The sequence below is a fragment of the Ranitomeya imitator genome, chromosome 5 (genome assembly GCF_032444005.1).
Source record: "Ranitomeya imitator isolate aRanImi1 chromosome 5, aRanImi1.pri, whole genome shotgun sequence".
In the NCBI taxonomy this organism is placed as follows: domain Eukaryota; kingdom Metazoa; phylum Chordata; class Amphibia; order Anura; family Dendrobatidae; genus Ranitomeya; species Ranitomeya imitator.
This window is the reverse complement of record NC_091286.1, coordinates 278612997-278635064: the sequence shown is the minus strand read 5'-3', so window position 1 is coordinate 278635064 and position 22068 is coordinate 278612997. Positions and strand designations below refer to the sequence as shown.

Genomic DNA, 22068 nt, shown 5'->3' with positions numbered 1-22068 from the left:
TATACCGCCAACTATAGTTGCTTCCTCTGTAATTCATTTTAGGAAGGAATTCTGTATCATCTGGAGCTTTAGGTTTATTTTCTCTGATATGCTGATTGCAGATCTAGACTGGTACAATGGCACCATCTACTGGAGCAATGAAACAGGTCATGTGCATCTTTGGAAGATAAGTGACACAATTGAGGATTCAGCCCTGTATCTACCTGAGATAAGACGAGCTGGTCCCCTGACATATGATTGGATTGGACAATTCATCTACTGGGCTGACAAGATAAACCCCAAGGTATGAGATAAGATGTCATCTTTTGAGGGGAATCCGAATGTTATTTCTACTTAACTATCAATAACTTTTACACACATATACAAATCTCATATAGATGTACAGTGAATCGGGAATTTCTCTTGTAATGCTTTGATAGGAGTAGTCTTTTCTTTACGTGATAAGCCTTTAACCCCTTCATGACCGGGGGATTTTTCATTTTTCCGTGTTCGTTTTTCGCTCCCCTCCTTCCCAGAGCCATAACTTTTTTATTTTTCCGTCAATTTGGCCATGTGAGGGCTTATTTTTTGCGGAACGAGTTGTACTTTTGAACGACATCATTGGTTTTAGCATGTCGTGTACTAGAAAACGGGAAAAAAATTCCATGTGCGGTGAAATTGCAAAAAAAGTGCAATCCCACATTGGTTTTTTGTTTGGCTTTTTTGCTAGGTTCACTAAATGCTAAAAATGACCTGCCATTATGATTCTCCAGGTCATTACGAGTTCATAGACACCTAACATGACTAGGTTATTTTTTATCTAAGTGGTGAAAAAAAATTCCAAACTTTGCTAAAAAAAAAAAAAAAAAATTGCGCCATTTTCCGATACTCGTAGCGTCTCCATTTTTCATCATCTGGGGTCGGTTGAGGGCTTATTTTTTGCGTGCCGAGATGACGTTTTTAATGATAGCATTTCAGTGCAGATACGTTCTTTTGATCGCCCGTTATTGCATTTTAATGCAATGTCGCGGCGACCAAAAAAACGTAATTCTGGCGTTTCGAATTTTTTTCCCGCTACGCTGTTTAGCGATCAGGTTAATACTTTTTTTTAATTGATAGATCGGGCGATTCTGAGCGCGGCGATACCAAATATGCGTAGATTTGATATTTTTTTTATTGATTTATTTTGATTGGGGCGAAAGGGGGGTGATTTAAACTTTTATGTTTTTTTTATTTTTTTCACATTTTTTTTAACTTTTTTTTTAACTTTTGCCATGCTTCAATAGCCTCCATGGGAGGCTAGAAGCAGGCACAGCACGATCGGCTCTGCTACATAGCAGCGATCTGCTGATCGCTGCTATGTAGCAGAATTGCACGTGTGCTGTGAGCGCCGACCACAGGGTGGCGCTCACAGCGACGGGCAATCAGTAACCATAGAGGTCTCAAGGACCTCTGTGGTTACCATTCACAAGCATCGCCGACCCCCGATCATGTGACGGGGGTCGGCGATGACGTCATTTCCGGCCTCCCGGCCGGAAGCGGTAGTTAAATGCCGCTGTCTGCGTTTGACAGCGGCATTTAACTAGTTAATAGGTGCGGGCAGATCGCGATTCTGCCCGCGCCTATTACGGGCACATGTCAGCTGTTCAAAACAGCTGACATGTCCCGGCTTTGGTGCGGGCTCACCGCGGAGCCCTGCATCAAAGCAGGGGAGCCGGCATCGGACGGTATAGTACGTCCGATGCCGGTAAGGGGTTAAGGACTATGCCCATTTTCAGGGTGAAATACACTGCTCAAAAAAATAAAGGGAACACTTAAACAACAGAATATAACTCCAAGTAAATCAAGCTTCTGTGAAATCAAACTGTCCACTTAGGAAGCAACACTGTTTGACAATCAATTTCACATGTTGTTGTGCAAATGGAATAGACAACAGATGGAAATTATTGGCAATTATCAAGACACACTCAATAAAGAAGTGGTTCTGCAGGTAGGGACCACAAACCACATCTCAGTACCAATGCTTTCTGGCTGATGTTTTGGTCACTTTTGAATGTTGGTTGTGCTTTCACACTCGTGGTGTGAGATGGACTCTGCAACCCACACAAGGGGCTCAGGTAGTGCAGCTCATCCAGGATGGCACATCAATGCAAGCTGTGGCAAGAAGGTTTGCTGTGTCTGTCAGCGTAGTGTCCAGAGGCTGGAGGCACTACCAGGAGACATGCCAGTACACAGGAGACGTGGAGGGGGCAGTACGAGGGCAACAAACCAGCAGCAGGATCGCTACCTCCGCCTTTGTGCAAGGAGGAACAGGAGGAGCACTGCCAGAGCCCTGCAAAATGACCTCCAGCAGACCACAAATGTGCATGTGTCTGCACAAACGGTTAGAAACTGACTCCATGAGAATGGTCTGAGTGCCCAACGTCCACAGACGGGGTTGTGCTCACAGCCAACACCGTGCAGGATGCATGGCATTTGCCACAGAACACCAGGATTGGCATATTCGCCACCGGCACCCTATGCTCTTCACAGATGAAAGCAGGTTTACACTGAGCACATTTGACAGGCATGACAGAGTCTGGAGATGCCTTGGGGAGCGATCTGCTGCCTGCAACATCCTTCAGCATGACCGATTTGGCAGTGGGTCAGTAATGGTGTGGGGTGGCATTTCTTTGGAGAGCCGCACAGCCCTCCATGTGCTTGCCAAAGGTAGCCTGACTGCCATTAGGTACCAAGATGAGATCCTCAGACCCCTTGTGAGACCATATGCTGGTGCGGTTGGCCCTGGGTTCCTCCTAATGCAGGACAATGCCAGACCTCATATGACTGGAGTGTTTCATCTGTTCCTGCAAGATGAAGGCATTGAAGCTATGGACTGGCCTGCCCATTCCCCAGACCTGAATCCGATTGAACACATCTGGGACATTATGTCTCGCTCCATCCACCAACGTCATGTTGCACCACAGACTGTCCAGGAGTTGGCGGATGCTTTAGTCCAAGTCTGGGAGGAGATCCCTCAGGAGACCATCCGCCACCTCATCAGGAGCATGCTCAGGCATTGTAGGGAGGTCATACAGGCACGTGGAGGGCACACATACTACTGAGCATTATTTCCTTCTCTTGCGGCATTTACACTGAAGTTGGATCAGCGTATAATTTGATTTTCCACTTTGATTTTGAATATCATTAAAATACAGACTCCATGGGATATTCATTTTGATTTACATTGATCATTTTTATGTTTTATTGTTCTCAACACATTCCACTATGTAATGAGTAAAGATTTGCAACTGAAATATTTCATTCAGTGATATCTAGGATGTGGTATTTTAGTGTTACCTTTATTTTTTGAGCAGTGTATATACAAACACAATGTATGGACACTGCTTTTAAGGCTAGGCTCATATGACCGATTTTCTCTCATCGAAGAAAATGGGTCTGATTATGCTAATCACACTCTGCTCAGACTCTTGTCCGATATTCTCGGATGTGGAGAATTAAAGTACAACTTGCATAGTTTTAGGCGCTCGCTCAAAACTCATTTGTTCAGAGCGGCCTATCACGTTCCCTAATCAGTCATTTTATGTTTGTGTGTGTGTGTAGCCCATTCACTCTCTTCATCTATCCCCCACCCCCTGAAGATGGCTGGACCATCATTGTAAATACATCATTGTAAATACACACCTGTGCTTTGCATCTCCCCCACCTCATTGTAGATTGTAAGCTCTCACGAGCAGGGTCGTCTTATTTTGCTTTATTATTGTATTGTTAACATTGTTACCTATGACTGTTGTGTTTGAAACTGTTAAACTGTAAAGCGCTGCGGAATATGTTGGCGCTATATAAATAAAGGTTATTATTATTATTATTATTATTAGAAAAAAAATCTTCTCCATTTAGTCTATGAAAATTGGATGTTATCCGAGTGCAGTCCAATGGTTTCAATGGACCCATAGACAAGAATGGGTGACTGCCATCCAATTCAGAGGCAAATCATACAGGTTGCAATTTTATTCCTCCGACCACTCGGTCAGAGGGAAAAAAAAAGTCGGACATGTGCACAACCTCATCGACTAACATGGGGTTGAGTGACATTCATCAAAATGACTCTTGATTTTTACAGTCATGTGCACGAGCCCCAAAAAACACATAGATTAGATACCACTATCGTTGCACAGGTAAAGAAACATGAGGCTTTTTTTTCTGCCTCTAGTTAAAACCTACTTTAGAAAGATGGGTGGTTAGTGGTGCATGTTCATGGTAGTGGTGCCATGAATCTTCTATTTTTGCATTCTACTGCCCAGCTCTTTACAGTAACTTTTTAAGCAATGGTTTTTGAAATACTAAATCTGTATGTTTATTATTTTGGAGATTATTATCCTTTTTGGGATTTTTTTCTTTAACACCATTATTGAAAGTCAGTACATTCTTAGACTCCCATTACGGGACTATAAAATAACTATTATGCATTTATTTTGTACTGTTTTTTTATACAGCTCTACAGCCTGACATTACATTACCACTTGTGCATATATAACAGACATTCCACATGCTATAACATGCTGTGTTTTCTCTAGCAAGCAGTATCACTAATACTATAGCCTCTTGGATAGGCATTCCTCTGTGAATATATAAAGTCACTAGGGCATTAGTGATTAGTCACTCTCCAGTTTGGTCTGTTCTTGTGAGTCCACTATCATATACATGCATGTGGAAATGTTGCAATATGCCATATTCATTCACATGCCTGGAAAACTACTAAAAATGGACATCTACAAGAATTGATTCCCATCTCTGCCTTCCTTGGCCAACATGTGAATTACTACTACATGCAGGGCGACGAAAACAAGTACAACTGTCAAGTACAACTGTGCTACATTGTTTGCCCATCTTACATAGAAATAAATGGGAGCTTATTACTCCGTCACGACTTATGACGTGTATATATATATATATATATATATATATATATATATATATATACACACGCCATATGTCGTGTGTCCTCCTTTTCCGGCAAATGATAGCTGATCTGCCTGCGGCTGTTAGCATGTTAAATGCCGCTGTCAATCTCTGACATTTGTTTCTGTGTTCAATTACTTACTCATACAGTATTCCGTAGTGTGGGTTAGATTTATATAATATCTAACAATACAAAAAAGAGTTTAAAACCTTTTTCTGGGTTCAATTTCTCAGACATGCACTATTCTGTGGTCTAGGGTACATTTACGTGGTATATAACACTAAGAAAAAAGTGTTCAAATGTTTGGCTGTTTTCAGTTAGTCATCCATATAGTGTAACGTGCTTAGTGGGTCACAAATATGGAAGAACCATGCAAGTCTCCTGACTGACTTCAGAGGTGGCAGGAGCCCATGGTCTGGATCCGGCCAATTTCCCAGAGCCACCTGAGGAAGGAGAAGAAGACATGTGAAGAGCATTACTCTATTACCCTCCTTATAATTTTTTCCTGGCTTTCTACTTTGTGCAAAGCCTTTATGAGTGTAGGAGTACAGCGACTACACTTTAAAAATATTTGAATGAGGCCCGCCAGTTATTGCCTTTCAAGGGTCCTTGGATGACCCTCCTTATAATTTTGTGCAAAGCCTTTATGAGTGTAAAAGTATATAAACTACATTTTCAAAATGTTTGCTTTTCAAATTAATTTCTGGATATAATTAGGCATCCATACAGTTTAACGCGGTTATTGGTGCATTATGGTGACATATTAAACTCAAAAAAATGCGTTAAAAATGCGGCTGGGTTAAACTTCTCTGATATACACTATTCCTTAGTTTGGGGTAAATTTCTATGATATCTAACCCTCCAAAAAAAGATCAAAATTTTATCTGGATTCAATTACTCATCCATAGAGTATCATGTGGTATGCGGTACATTTCGGTGATATTCAACACTCCAAAATAGCGTTTAAAAATGTATCGGTATTATATTGCTCATCAATAGAGTTTTAAATATTCTTGGGATGATTTTGGTGGTATATAACCCTCCAAGAAATTGTTTGAAAATGGATTGGTATTTTATTGCTCATTCTTAGAGTTTTACATGTTCTTGGGTGATGTCGTTGATATCTAACCCTCCAAAAAAGTTGTTCAAACATTTATAGGTATTATATTGCTCATCTCTAGAGTTGTCAAGACTCTGCCAGGTTTTCCAGGACCAGGGGCTTCTTCCCTGTCTCTAATGCTAGGTGTGCCCTTGCTCGCTTTGTTCCCCGTGAGGACGGCGGGGCCATGTACCTTGTCTTAGCTCTTGAATCCACTCTCACTCTGTACCCTTCTCCCACCCAGGGAAGAGAAGAGTAGTGGTATACTGTAATACATCATCAAGACTAACAAGGTAATACAAACAGGGAGAAAGGAAAATAGCAATAATTCAAATATACTACCACAAACAACTGAGGTAAACACCGTGGAGTGGAGGATGGGGTAAAACCAAAGTAGGGGAAGGAGGAGAATTAGCACACACCCAAAACTTCTTCTGCTCCCACAATCTACTAACCTCCCTAAATCTGACATTTCCCTCTCCGTGGGTGGCACCATAATAACACCCCGGCAGCAGGCGCGCTGTCTGGGTGTTATGTTTGACTCCGATCTCTCCTTCACCTCCCATATACAATCTCTTGCCCGCTCGTGCCGCTTACACCTAAAGAACATCTCTAGAATCCGCCCTTTTCTCACCATGGAGACAGCTAAAACCCTCACTGTCGCCCTGATCCACTCCCGCCTGGACTACTGTAACGCTCTATTAATTGGCCTCCCCCTCACTCGACTTTCCCCTCTCCAGTCCATCCTTAATGCAGCAGCCAGGGTCGTCCATCTGGCTAATCGTTACTCGGACGCGTCCGCTCTTCGCCAGTCGTTACACTGGCTACCCATTCATTACAGGATACAATTCAAAGTACTTGTTCTCACCCACAAAGCTCTCCACAGTGCGGCACCCCCTTACATCTCCTCCCTCATTTCTGTCTATCAGCCTAACAGACCACTGCGCTCTGCAAATGACTTTCGATTAACCTCTGCACTAACCCGTACCTCCCACTCCCGACTCCAAGACTTCTCCCGTGCTGCGCCAATCCTCTGGAATGCTCTACCCCAAGATATTAGGACCATCCATAATTTGCATAGTTTTAGGCGCTCGCTCAAAACACATTTGTTCAGAGCGGCCTATCACGTTCACTAATCAAAGTCATTTTATGTTTGTGTGTGTGTGTAGCCCATTCACTATCCCCATCTATTCCCCAACCCCTGAAGATGGCTGGACCATGATTGTAAATACATCATTGTAAATACACACCTGTACTTTGCATCTCCCCCACCTCATTGTAGATTGTAAGCTCTCACGAGCAGGGTCGTCTTATTTTGCTTTAATTATTGTATTGTTAACGTTGTTACTTATGACTTTTGTGTTTGAAACTGTTAAACTGTAAAGCGCTGCGGAATATGTTGGTGCTATTTAAATAAAGATTATTATTATATTATTATTATTATAAAACCTAGCAACAGTTTCATATAAATCCACCAAACGCCTTCTCAAAAAACAACCACAAACCACTATCTCCTAACTATGCAGAATAAGCTATCTCTGGCAATGAGTGCTAGCTAGGGCTCAGATTAAATAGGAGATGGGAGTGGATAACAGTGAATAGCTGAGAGACTTAATGCAGGAGAACTTCAATAGCTCTCAACTGAGCAGATTAACCCCTGCACTACTAAAGGAAACCTTCACCCTTTAATATGAAGGTGAAGTGCTTCTAAACAGTGCAGGAGTAGGAGAAATCAGATGCTACAGCCTTCTGGCTCCTCTCTGTCACGTTAAACCTGCGATAAAAGTATTACATGTTCTTGGGTAGTTTCAGTGGTATCTAACCTTAAAAAAAGTTGTCTACTTTTTTTTCGCTATTATGAGCATTATATCTTCTTGGGTGCATTTCAGTGGTATCTAACCCTCCAAAAATGTTTCCATAAATGTATTGGTATTTTGTTGCTCATCCATAGAGTTTTACATGTTCTTGGGTAGATTTTGGTGGTACCTAATAGTGATGAGCGAATATACTCATTACTCGAGATTTCCCGAGCACGCTCGGGTGTCCTCTGAGTATTTTTTAGTGCTTGGAAATTTAGTTTTTATTGCCGCAGCTGAATGATTTACGTCTGTTAGCCAGCATAAGTACATGTGGGGGCTGCCTGGTTGCTAGGGAATCCCCACATGTACTTATGCTGGCTAGCAGTGTAAATCATTCAGCTGAGGCAATAAAAACTATATAGACATCGCCCCAATGTAGCAGAGCCGATCAAGCTATGCCAGCTTCTAGCCTCCCATGAAGGCTATTGAATCATGGCAAAAGTAAAAAAAAATGTTTTTAAAATAAAAAACATTCCCTCATTCAAAATAAAACAGTAAAAGAAAAATCAAACCTACACAGATTTGGTATCGCAGCATTCAGAATTGCCTGATCTATGAATAAAAGAAAGAATTAACCTGATCGCTAAACAGCGTAGAGAGGAAAAAATTCAAAATGCCAGAATTGTTTTTTTGGTCGCTGTGACATTGCATTAAAATGCAATAACGCATCTGCACCGAAATGGTATAATTAAAAATGCCAGCTCGGCACACAAAAAATACGCCCTCATCCAACCACAGATCACGAAAATTGGAGACGCTACGGGTCTCAGAAAATTGTGCAATTTCTTTATTTTTTAAGCAAAGTTTGGAAATTCTTTTTAGCACTTAGATAAAAATGAACCTATGAACTTAGACATGTTTGGTGTCTATGAACTTGTAATGACCTAGAGAATCATAATGGCAGGTCAGTTTTAGCATTTAGAGAACCTAGAAAAAAGCTAAACAAAAAACAAGTGTGGGATTGCACTTTTTTTGCAATTTCACCGCACTTGGAATTTTTTTCCCCATTTTCTAGTTCACAACATGGTAAAACCAATGATATTGTTCAAAAGTACAACTCGTCCCGCAAAAAATAAGCCCTCACATTGCCATATTGACTGAAAAATAAAAAAGTTATGGCTCCAGGAAGGAGGGGAGCGAAAAACGAAAATGCAAAAACGAAAAAAAGCTCCGGTCAAGGGGTTACTCCAATAAAGGAGTAGAACCATCTCAAGGAGGATCACAAGGAAATGGACAGCATGTGAATTAAATATGAGTGTCTGTCAAAGGGTCTGAATACTTATAACCATGTGATATTTCAGTTTTTCTTTTTTATTAAATTTGCACAAAAAACTACATTTCTGTTTTTTTTCAGTCAAGATGGGGTGCAGAGTGTACATGAATGAGAAAAAAATGAACTTTTTTGAATTTACCAACTGGCTGCAATAAAACAAAGAGTGAAAAATTTAAAGGGTTCTGAATGCTTTCCTACCCACTGTATATATAGATAGATAAAATAAAAGCCATCAATTTATGTGCCGCGAACAGTAAAATCAGAGCGTGACAGGTTACGATAGAATAGATACCCCACTGTATTATATGTGTGTTTTTAAGAATATTTCTTTTGAAAACGATGTGTAAGTGACATAAAGAATTGCTCTGTGTAAAAGCTCATGTTAAAATTGCATGGCAGTCCGATAGCAATCGCACTGCATTCTGATGTAAATCGGATGCTAGGTGTGAAAAATCGGATTGTACTCGCATGACACTGGTCAGATTCTCGGCAGTGAGAATCGGACCGATTTAGTGTGACTCCAGCTTACAAAAGCTCTCTCTACTGGTCCTGTGTATTTTCGCATTGTATCGAAAATGAAATTCCAGTACTGTTCGCTCTATCGAATATGCCAATATGAGTGATGACATTCAGTTCAAGAGTTAAGGGGGGACAATCACTATTTAAAACAGTGAGTTGACACAGTCATTTATTTAATTGTAATAAATATCCTATGCTTTGCCTTGTGTTGCTACTGGGTAAGCCATATGTTTATACTCTGTGGAGTTTTGTCTTCTGTTTCCCCCTATATGTTCTAAATCTCTCCAGTATGTGTTTTGCCTGTGACTAAGAAGCAGGTGGCAGCATAGAAAAGTTTCATGCCTGTTAGAGAGCAGAAGATGGCAGTAGCAGAGAGAAAGAGAGAAAACCGATGAGGAGATTGTTTAGGAATAGAGATGGACGAACCCGAACAGTAAAGTTTGGGGTCCGTACTGGACACCTAGAGTCTGTGCATGGACCATGTACATGGACTTTGGCCATTTTGGGGTTGATGTCTTGGGGTTGATGTCAGCTTACATCAGGCCCAGAGGTTAGTAATGGAGAGACATCTATCTTACACCCCCATTACTAACCCCGTAGGGAAAAGTAATCAAGACACACAGATAAAAGTCCTTTAATTGAACAAAACAGTCTATGATAAAATCTTTTTCCCATTTATTAACATAAAAATAAAATAATCCTCACTTGTCCGCCGATAATCCATAATGCTAATGTCCCACAACGAGCCCCAACTCTGCTACATCTGGTTGCATTGCTCAGCAGTGGCCTCAGTAATATTTACTGCTCAGTAAGACAGCCAGATCACACTGTGCTTAGCATGAGAACATGACTGCAAATGACCGGCGATAAGCTTAATGACGACAATGGCGGTCACACGCAACTGCGTTCACATGCTCATTGTAGTCTGAGCTGCGTTGCCAGGCTGATTGGTTGCATTACTGATGTCACCGCTCAGCAATGCAACCAGATATAGCAGAGTTGGGGATTGTCATGAGATATCATCATTATGGATTATTGGTGGGCAGGTGTGTACAATGGTGATTTTTTATTTTTATTTTCATGTTAATAAATGAGAAAGTGAAGAAGTGTTCTTTTTAAATTAAATGACTTTTCTGTCTGTGTGTGTGTGTGTGTATTTATTACTTTTCATTACAGAGTTGATATTAATAGCCTGGGGACCTTTATGGATATTGGCCCCTTCCCAGAATAATAACACCAGCCCACAGCTGCCTGCTTTCCCTCAGCTGGTTGTTAAAAAATAAGGGGATCCCAAGCCATGTATTTTATTTTATTCTTTTTATTAGCTAACTACATGTACAGTAAGCTACACATGCAATGCACTAATTATATATCTCATTGACATATTTCTTACTATGCACAGGCGCTGGCTGGTGAATACTCTCATCAGCATATGCCTGCTCTTGCTGATATCAGCGAGACCAGGCGTACGATGATGAAAGCAGTAGTCATCAGTTAACACTTGACCGGCGGTAATCTTTTCACTGCCGGTGACAGCTGCTGGCTCACACGCTGTCCTGTGTGTGACAGAATGGAGACCGGAGCGCTGTGACTGACAGTAACATCAGTAAGGTTACATAGTAACATAGTAACATAGTAACATAGTTAGTAAGGCTGAAAAAAGACATTTGTCCATCCAGTTCAGCCTATATTCCATCATAATAAATCCCCAGATCTACGTCCTTCTACAGAACCTAATAATTGTATGATACAATATTGTTCTGCTCCAGGAAGACATCCAGGCCTCTCTTGAACCCCTCGACTGAGTTCGCCATCACCACCTCCTCAGGCAAGCAATTCCAGATTCTCACTGCCCTAACAGTAAAGAATCCTCTTCTATGTTGGTGGAAAAACCTTCTCTCCTCCAGACGCAAAGAATGCCCCCTTGTGCCCATCACCTTCCTTGGTATAAACAGATCCTCAGCGAGATATTTGTATTGTCCCATTATATACTTATACATGGTTATTAGATCACCCCTCAGTCGTCTTTTTTCTAGATTAAATAATCCTAATTTCACTAATCTATCTGGGTATTGTAGTTCTCCCATCCCCTTTATTAATTTTGTTGCCCTCCTTTGTACTCTCTCTAGTTCCATTATATCCTTCCTGAGCACCGATGCCCAAAACTGGACACAGTACTCCATGTGCGGTCTAACAAGGGATTTGTACAGAGGCAGTATAATGCTCTCATCATGTGTATCCAGAACTCTTTTAATGCACCCCATGATCCTGTTTGCCTTGGCAGCTGCTACCTGGCACTGGCTGCTCCAGGTAAGTTTATCATTAACTAGGATCCCCAAGTCCTTCTCCCTGTCAGATTTACCCAGTGGTTTCCCATTCAGTGTGTAATGGTGATATTGATTCCTTCTTCCCATGTGTATAACCTTACATTTATCATTGTTAAACCTCATCTGCCACCTTTCAGCCCAAGTTTCCAACTTATCCAGATCCATCTGTAGCAGAATACTATCTTCTCTTGTATTAACTGCTTTACATAGTTTTGTATCATCTGCAAATATCGATATTTTACTGTGTAAACCTTCTACCAGATCATTAATGAATATGTTGAAGAGAACAGGTCCCAATACTGACCCCTGCGGTACCCCACTGGTCACAGCGACCCAGTTAGAGACTATACCATTTATAACCACCCTCTGCTTTCTATCACTAAGCCAGTTACTAACCCATTTACACACATTTTCCCCCAGACCAAGCATTCTCATTTTGTGTACCAACCTCTTGTGCGGCACGGTATCAAACGCTTTGGAAAAATCGAGATATACCACGCCTCTGATCAGAGCCGGTGTTTCTAATGCTGTCACGAAGATGACAGGGTGGGAGCCAATTAATGTTGGGGTCTGGGTTCAGGTTTGAGTTTGACTACCGTTCTGGTACCCAAACCCAACGGAGACGAATATCCATGGGTTTGTCCATCCTTATTTAGGAAGAAAAAGGGAAACAATGATAGTGTGGAAGCTATAACCGTTATCACTGGATCTTACTCTTGCTCTGAATAAGAACTATGTCAACGTAGAAGTATGCCCTGAGAGTACGAGTGGCTATAGACTGCCATGGCTGGTGCATGTAACAATTATCCTGTGTTCTGCAGTGTGTTTGAGACAACAGTTATTAAAGTGTGGACATCTTCAACGTAATAAATGTGTAGTTGTCTGGTTTTGTTGCCTTGTTTCAATGACTTATAAAGTCCTACTACCCTACTGGCCGGGATATGTCATTACATGCCAGATATGGCACATTCACAGTGAAACAAGGTGTACTGACCTCAGTTTGTCAGATGTCGTCAGAGCTGAATATCCTTACTTGTAGTTCAACCATCAAGTTGGGAGGGTCTTGGACTCTTCACATAACTCTTCACATGGACAGCACTGTCCAGATGACTCATGATGAGACATAACTACATGTAGCATGTGCACTAATATACAGTATCTTCATTGTCTAAGCAATGATACAATGCTCTATTTATATGTGCATGTGTCAAGAATGATTTTGCAAAGCAGTATCATGCTGTGGTGGTGGTTTGGGAAAATGTAAATGTATGTTCTGTCAACTCTTGAATCATTGGATAGTTGGCATGTCTTTCTAACAGTCTGTAACAACTAGCAATGCTGGAATTTACTTAAAAATCATCTCTTTTCTAAAGTACAGAAAGTTGTATTGCTTACTGCTCATTGTCTAGGTCACCGGCAACTGGTCTATCAGTGATGGCCAAACATGAGCAGTGCTTACAAGCTTTTTCCAGTAGAGCTTGTAAGCACTGAACTGATACTGGTTAGATTGCTGGAGCACACTGTAAATTCTCCATTTGTCACTGCAGCACTAAATCTCTCCTCTGCATATCATCCTAAGACGAATGGGTTGGTAGAGAGGGCCAACCAGGCCAGCACCACTGGAACCAACTCTCAGTCAAGCAAGAGACTCCTACTTCACAAAATGAGATAACCACTTTAAATTTATATAATACTGTATGTTAATGTGGGAAAACAGTTTTCCTAGCAATGACTAATTATCATCTTCTGGTAACAGATTTACCGAACATCCCTTAGGACACATTCTACGGAAACAGTTAAAGATATCACATACCTAGTGAACGACTTGGCTGTGGACTCTGTCAATGCTTTCTTATATTGGAGCACGGGCTACTCCGTGGAGAGCAGCAGACTGAATGGACAGGATCATGTGATTATACAGAACCTAACGTTCTTTTCCAATTTACAGGTAAATGCATTTTTATTATATTGTTCATCTGCCCATGCATCTCTCCATCAATAGACCTTTCTCTTTTATTTGAAAGGGGTTTTTTAAGTTTCGGAATATTGATAACCTATTTGTAGGACAGACTGTCAAAATCAGATGATGGAAGCAGCCATAGTAGTAACTGTCCTGAGTATTGGAGCATTGACCCATTTCTTTCAATGGCACAACGCTGTGATGGCCGTATGGCCACTACTATGCAGACAGTGTGCAGATGAACACAACAGAAGAGCCTGCAGTACTCCGCCAGTGCCATCTTCTTTTCAACCTGCTGATCTATAGGAGTGCTAATAGTCAAACCCCCACATATTGGTGGGCTTTCCTAAGGATATAGTATCATTTTTTTAACCATTATAACCTCTTTAAATTAATGTGATATTGGTGAAATGGAACCTGGTCCACATATGTGATAAAGTACATGTGCCTCTCACAAAATTAGAACATCATTAAAAAGATAATTTTTGTAATTTATGGCTGTAAGCCATGATCATCAAGATTCACATAAATAATCACTTGAAATAGGTCACTCTGTTTGTAATGACTCTATCTAATATATGAGTTTCAGTTTTTGTATTGAAGAACTGAAATTAATTAAGTTTTTGATGATATTCTAATTTTATGAGAAGCACTTGTAACTTTCCCATTAAGCCTAATTGCCTGCCTTATATAGGTTAGTTCAGTAATAAATGTGCTAAAATTACATGTTTGCACGTTCTTGCAGACATTGGGAAAGATTTCCAAAGCTTTGTGTGTTAGGGGTCGAGTTCCCGCCTCTGCACAGGGGGAATCTCGGGCCATCTCCGCTGCAGTCTCCTATTCTTCTCCAGCCGCCATGGAGCCTGCTCAGTGGAGACGTCGGTCCCAGTGTCTCACTCTGTGCAAAGGGTTACTGCTGCTTTTCAAGCTTCTGCCATTGAGGCCAGTGCTGGGCAGTGGCGAGCAGACGCTTTTGGGACTAAGTCCTGCTTTTCCCCTTCTGAGCATGCCCAGGGTAAGATCTCTCATTGGAGATCGAGGGTCACATGCTTAGATACTGCAGCAAAACTCATTGGTTCTCCAGGAAGGTCCTGAAGTTGCTCAGGCTCTGTGACAGCCTCTCATTGGTCCTTCTAGGAAGGTCCTGTACTTGCTGCAGCTTTAAAAGGTTCACATGGCCGCACGGCCATGCGCTAGTATCAAATCTAAGTGATGTGCTTTGCGCCAGTGTGGTTACGTGTATATGTGTTCAGGGACCCGGCTAAAATAAGCCCCTAGAATACCAGCACCTCCGGTGAGGAGATTGTGTGTATGGATTCAGGGCCCCGGCTGAAATAAGCCCCTAGAATACCGTCTCCTCCGGTGAGGAGATTGTATGATTGCCTCTTTGATTGCGTAACCACAAACTGCTATCTGCTCAGCAGTTGCTGTGTACTCCTGTGAGTTTAACAGGACACGGTGCATTCTTTAGGCGACTCTGTGAAGTAACAGAGTTCGTTTCTACCGCCATATAGGGCCGCCATTTGCCAGCAGCAGGTTCTCTCCTGCACGGTGGACCATGGGCTGCGAACGCACTAAATAACATCTCTCCCTTTCTTTCCAGAGCCATAACATTTTTATTTTTTTAGTCAAACTGGCCATATGAGAGCTTGTTTTTTGCAGGACGAGTTGTACTTTTGAATGACACCATTGGTTTTAACATATCATGTACTGGAAAGCGGGAAAAAAGATCCAAGTGCGGTAAAATTGCAAAAAAGTGCAACCCCACAGTTGTTATTTTTTACCATGTTCACTAAATGCTAAAACTGATCTGCCATTATGATTCTGATGATAGACACCAAACATGTATAGGTTCTTTTTTATTTAAGTGGTGAAAAACATTCCAAACTTTGTTTAAAAGCAAAACAATGCGCCATATTCCGATACCTGTAGCGTCTCCATTTTTTGTGATCTGGGGTTGGTAGAGGGCTTATTTTTTGCATGCCGAGCTAATGTTTTTAATGATACTAATTTGGTGCAGATACAATCTTTTGATCGCCCGTTATTGCATTTTAATGCAATATTGCGGCAACCAAAAAAACATAATTCTGATGTTTTTACTTTTTTCTCGTCACGCCATTTAGCGATCAGGTTAATTATTTTTTTATACTAATAGATTGGGCGATTCTGAATGCTATGATTCCATATGTTTATGTTTGCTTTTTTTACTGTTTTATTTTTAATGGGGTGAAAGGGTGGTGATTCAAACTTTAATATTTTTTCATTTTTTAAAATATTTTTTAAAACATTTTTTTTTACTTTTGGCATGTTTCAATAGTCTCCATGGAAGACTAGAAGCTACCATAATCCGATCGGCTCTGCTATATACAGGCAATGATCAGATCGCCTGTATGTAGCAGAATTGCTCACTTGCTATGAGCGTTGACCACCGGGCGGCACTCATAGCAATCTGGCAGTGACAACCATAGAGGTCTGCTGGAGACCTCTGGTTGTCATGCCAACCAATCGGTGACCCACGATCAAGTGACAGGGTCAACGATGGGTGGGAATTCTGGCACGCTTGCCGGAAGCACGCTTCTAATGCCGTAGTCAAAGATTGACCACAGCATTTAACTAGTTAACAGCCACGGGTGGATCGCGATTCCACCTGCAGCTCTTAGAGGCACATGTCTCCTGTTCAAAACAGCTGACATGTGCCAGGAAAGATGTGGGCTCAGTGCCGAAGCCAACATCAAAGGGAGGGTGTCCAACATTGGCGTACTATTACACCCGATGTTGGAAAGCGGTTAATCTGAGACCATCTGGGACCATCAAAAAATGCTTAGAAGGCCTCTTTTGTGCATCTTTGTGCAAGGCATATGTGCATATCTCAGTGGTCAAGCCATATAATCATAAAATATGTTATGTGGATCAATGTCCATAAAATGCTTTAGCAAGTAGGAACATATTCAGTAACTGTGTAACAAAGATACAAAACATTAATAATTTTGCTTCTATGTTTAAATATGTAAGGGAATGAATGATACATTTAATAGGATCCTAAAGTGGATCTGTCCTGAGACTTTACTGCCCTCTATATTAGTTCACAGTGTATAAAATAATATTGAATTGTTTAACGAATAGAGGCCTGAAAATGGAAGTCCGCTAATGCGGCAGCTAACCTGTTCCCATATTATGCTGCTTTAGACAGTCCAGCTTAGTAGGATGGAGAATCAAAATTCACTGCACACTCATGAGTTTACAGTGCAAGAACAGTTGTTTTATTTTTGTCCATAAACAAAGTCAATATTCAAGGGAGCAAAACATATGGTGAAATGAAGAAAACGACTAGAGCTAAATTAACTTTTCGACCCCACCTGGGTCTTAATCATTGAGACCCTGCATTGTTTCGGTAGAAGTCATAAGAAGAGGTAAGGATTTCCTTGTGAGATCCACAGAGAGGATGCTTGCTATTCACTATAGGAATGCTGGTAACATGCTGGTCTGGTAGCTCGTCAGGCTGTTCCACCAGCACCTCACCTCTTCTCTTGACGGTGTGTACACTAAACTTTATCTTATAGCTTAGTAGGATGACAAATCTGCTTTATACTTATGTTAATTTATGTTTTTTTAAAAGATTTTCTACCTAAAATACATTCTGTTTAATGTATATTATACAGGTGGTGGCCCTGACATTAAACCTCATAGATGGACAGATTTACTGGCTTGTCAAGAATGGGTTGCATATTACCATGTACCATGCAAACACACGCATAGAAGGGTAAGAGAACAAAGGAAAAGCAAGGAAAAGACGAGTCTATATACAGTGGCATGTAAAAGTTTGGGTACTCCTGGTCAAAATTACTGTTATTGTGAACAGTTAATCAAGTTGAAGATGAAATGATCTCTAAAAGGCTTAAAGTTAAAGATGACACATTTCCGTTGTATTTTAGGCAAAAGAAAATAATTTTGTGCTTTACATTTAAAAAAAATTACAAAAAGGAAAATGGGTCGATGTAAAATTTTGTGCACCCTGAATGGTTTGTGCCTTACCCCCTTTTGAAAGTATCACAACTTGTAAATGCTTTTTCTAGCCAGCCGAGAGTCTTTCATTTCTTGTTTGAGGGATTTTCATCCATTCTTCCTTGGAAAATTCTTCCAGTTCTATGATATTCCTGCGTTGTCTTGCATGCACTGCTATTTTAAGGTCTAGCCACATATTTTCAATGATGTTCAGATCAGGGGACTGTGAGGGCCATTGTAAAACCTCCAGCTTGCACCTTTTGAGGTAGTCTATTGTGGATTTTGATATGTGTTAAGAATCATTATCCATTAGTAGAAGCCATCCTCTCTTCAACTTCAGCTTTTTTTTACAGATGGTCTTATGTTTGCATCAAGAATTTGTTGAAATTTCATTGAATCCATTCTTCCCTTTACCCATGGAATGTTCTCAGTGCCATTGACTGCAACACAACCCCAAAGCATGATTGATCAACCCCCATGCTTAATCTACACATACCTTTGATCTTTGTAGCCAAAGAGTTCTATTTAAACCTCATTGGTCCACAGGACTTGTTTCCAAAATGCATCAGACTTGTTTAGATCTTCTTTTGCATACATCTGATGCTGAATTTTATGGTGAAGATGCAGAAGAGTTTTTCTTCTGTTGATTCTCCCACAAAGGCCATATTTGTGCAGGTGTCTCTATACAGTAGAACAATGTACCACAACTCCAGAGTCTGCAAATTCTTACCGAAGGTCTTTTGCAGTCAAGCAGGGATTTTGATTTGCCTCTCTAGCAATCCTATGCTGCTCTCACTGAAATTTTGCTTAGTCTTCCAGACCTTATCTTGACCTCAACTGCTCTTGTTAGCTGCCATTTCTTAATTACATTTCAAACTGAGGAAATGGCAACTTGAGCATGCCATCTTTTTATAGCCTTCTCCTGCTTTGTGGGTCTCCACCATTTTCATTTTTAGAGTGCTAGGCAGATGCTTAGAAGAACCCATGGCTGCTGTTTTTTGGCACAAGGTTAGGGAAGTCTGGGTTTTTCCAAAGCTGGGAAATTTTCATCACCTGGCCTTTCCTAACAGTGATGGTTAACGGCTAATTAAGGTCTGAAACAATGGTCAAAGTTATCTGAGCACACAAATCTCTTCATTTTTCCTTTTTGTAATTTTTAAAATGTAAAAGAAGACAATATATATATATATATATATATATATATATATATATATATATATATATATATATAAATTTCTGCCTAAAATGCAAAGGAAATGTGTCATCTTTAACTGTCGGCCTTTTAGAGTTCATTTCATGTTCAACTTGCTTAGCTGTTAACAATAACAGTAATTTTGACCAGGGGAGCCCTAACTTTTACATGCCAGTGTGTAGTTAAGCTTCTTGATCAGTATCTCTAGTTTTTATTCTTTTTTTATTTATTTTTTAGAACTTTTGATGTAAAAGTCACAGAACATGCATCATGGGGTTATACAGAAATTTCCCAGCATGCTTTAATATTCCTCTGCAATCGACTCTTCTGGATAAATGGGCAGAAATATATTACTGTTCAAGAGGTGAACCAAAGCTCTTGTACACCTATATCCCAACCTGCAGAGTTCACTGGCTTTGTATTGGGATTAAATGCTCTAAAACCATTACCAGGTAAGAGGAGACAAACAATAGCAAACTTTCTGTAAATATAAATTAATTCATATAATAAAAATAGTTAAAGGAATATAAATGATGTGGTGATATGAAATTATCAAAAGTAATGGGGACCATACACATCATAATAATGGCAGCCAAACTAACCATTTTTGGCAGTATCAGCCAATTATCTAATATGGGAAATATGGCTGTTGGTCAAACAAGTGCTTAGCCAATTGCAGTGCAGAAGTATATGGCAATCCTAGTATATTCTAAATAATAATTAGTAGTAAGATACATATGATAATGTGTGCAAAAACTGTAAAGTGCTGCGGAATATGTTGGCGCTATATAAATAAAAAGATTATTATTATTTATTACATACGTAAATGTATGGGTACATTAACAGGAATCTATTTTCGATCTATTTGCTGTTTATGACCACTCGTTGTACATGGTATTTCAACAAGGAGTGCACACAGACCAATTATAACCTATGTGTCAGTGCAGCGATTTCAGTGAAAAGTAACATGTACAGAAGGATTTTTGATTTTCCCAATTTTAAACCAAAATGTCTTGGTGTCATCACCTGAGCATGGCCATTAGCATTGGCAAGGCCAAATCAATGGCCCTGTCAGTGTGTGAAAGTTAAGTATGTCCTATCAATGTATGAACAATACCCGACCAACTCAATGGCCCTACCAATGTGTGAAAGTAAACAATGCCCCACCATCTCAATGCTCTGCCAATGTCTTAGGTAACCTATGCCCTACCAATTCAACCCCCACTGTTGATTTTACCCTTACAATTGTGTATTTTTTCATGAACTCATATGAACCTTTTAGTTCAGAACAGTCACTACTTTTTCAGACATAAAAATCTTTTTTTCACTAAATAATTTGATCAAATTGCATTTTTTTCCAAAAATAGTTTATAGTGTCACATATGTCTTGCATTGGTGGCCTAACACCTTGTATTGTTCATGCTTGTATGGCAGAAGCAAAGCTAAACTTTGGAATCCTGAAAAACACAGCAAAAAAATGCAGCAAATATGCAGCAAGAAAAGCAGCTGCCAAGATATCAGGTTTTGGCTACAGAAAAAAAGCAGTAACAAAGCAACGTGTGAACGTAGCCTAACTATTGTTTCAGAGGAATCTGCACCAGAATGTCTGCATCTGCCTCTAGCTAGTTCTCCCTCTCTCCCCCTCACCATAGAATTTTATAACCCACAACTGTCATTTTCCATATCAGTAATGTGAAAATTTATCTTAACTGAATACAGATTTTACACATGAATAGTGAGTGAAAAACCAATTTAGGAGTAGGCAGAACCAGATTTCTATGATAAGATATATTATATAGTTGCATATTTTGATATGTACTAATGATTTTTTAAACAAAAAATAAAATGACTCCTATTCTTTAAACTAAGAGTAACGTGTAATATTCCAAATTGTTTAATCACCAATTTTCTAACTTTCAGACAATTTCTCATATGTCCCTGAGGTGACACCTGACATCATATTAAGTTCCTCTTTTGAAATAAGAGGAAATTATTCTGATTTCATCATTCAATGGATGGAGCCATCTAATATCGAATATGGGACGTTATTCTATTGTGTGGAGTCCACAGTGCTACAGGAGCTGGTATATTGCTAATATCACAGTTTTTACTTACAAACTAAAGATTTCAAATTGCTATTCCCACCTATCTTCAAAATAAGTCATACATATATCATACTGTAGGTATGAGTTCCATCTTTGGGATCTCTGCCTTTAGCCCCTTCACGACTTTGGGATTTTCTGTTTTTGCATTTTAGTTTTTTGCTCGCCTTTTTCCCAGAGCCACCAGAGCCACAACTTTTTAATTTTTCTGTCAAAATGCTTTGGCAAGCTCGGGGGTCTTCTGCAGACCCCTGTTTAACATGCCAAGCCATCAACGCCCCATGATCATGTGACAGGGGTGCCGACGGGTGAGGTTTGTGACACACTTCCGGCATGATCATGTTAAATACCGCTGTCAGAGATTGACAACGTCATTTAACATGTGTATCACTATTCCACCCTCGGCTTTTAGGGGCACATGATAGCTTATCATATCACCTGTCATGTGCCAGAAAAGATGCAGACTCCATTCCGGAGCCCTCATCAAAGGGGGATACATGACATTCCTATACGTCAAAGGTCATGAAGGATAAAGATCATGTAAAATATATTTTTCTAAATTTTTTAGAGCTTATTTTAATTTTTCATTTCATGATCTATATTAAAACACCCTCATACTTCCTATTTGTTCCAGAAATCTACATAGACATTAGCAGCTTTTGACTGGCAAAAATCCTATCTTTTGTATTGAAGTATCTCATCATGAGCATACGCAATGGTCATTGCGAATAGAGGGGGAGCAGTGTCAGCTGTGACATCGCTGATTGTGATTGCTGGATGCCATGTTATCAGT

At 40.2% G+C, this 22068-nt stretch overlaps 1 protein-coding gene across 7 annotated transcripts in view; it reads left to right on the top strand.

The window, feature by feature from the left end:
• Positions 1–22068, top strand: part of ROS1 (ROS proto-oncogene 1, receptor tyrosine kinase) — a 416131-nt gene that overhangs the window by 87293 nt on the left and 306770 nt on the right. For 6 of the 7 annotated variants that reach the window (XM_069726196.1, XM_069726195.1, XM_069726193.1 and 3 more), the window contains exons 13-17: positions 102–283; positions 13776–13967; positions 17639–17739; positions 19411–19625; positions 21094–21257. In XM_069726196.1, coding sequence (XP_069582297.1) covers positions 102–283; positions 13776–13967; positions 17639–17739; positions 19411–19625; positions 21094–21257 — 854 coding nt within the window. The remainder of the gene's footprint in view (positions 1–101; positions 284–13775; positions 13968–17638; positions 17740–19410; positions 19626–21093; positions 21258–22068) is intronic. The other variant, XM_069726197.1, reaches the window with a different exon arrangement.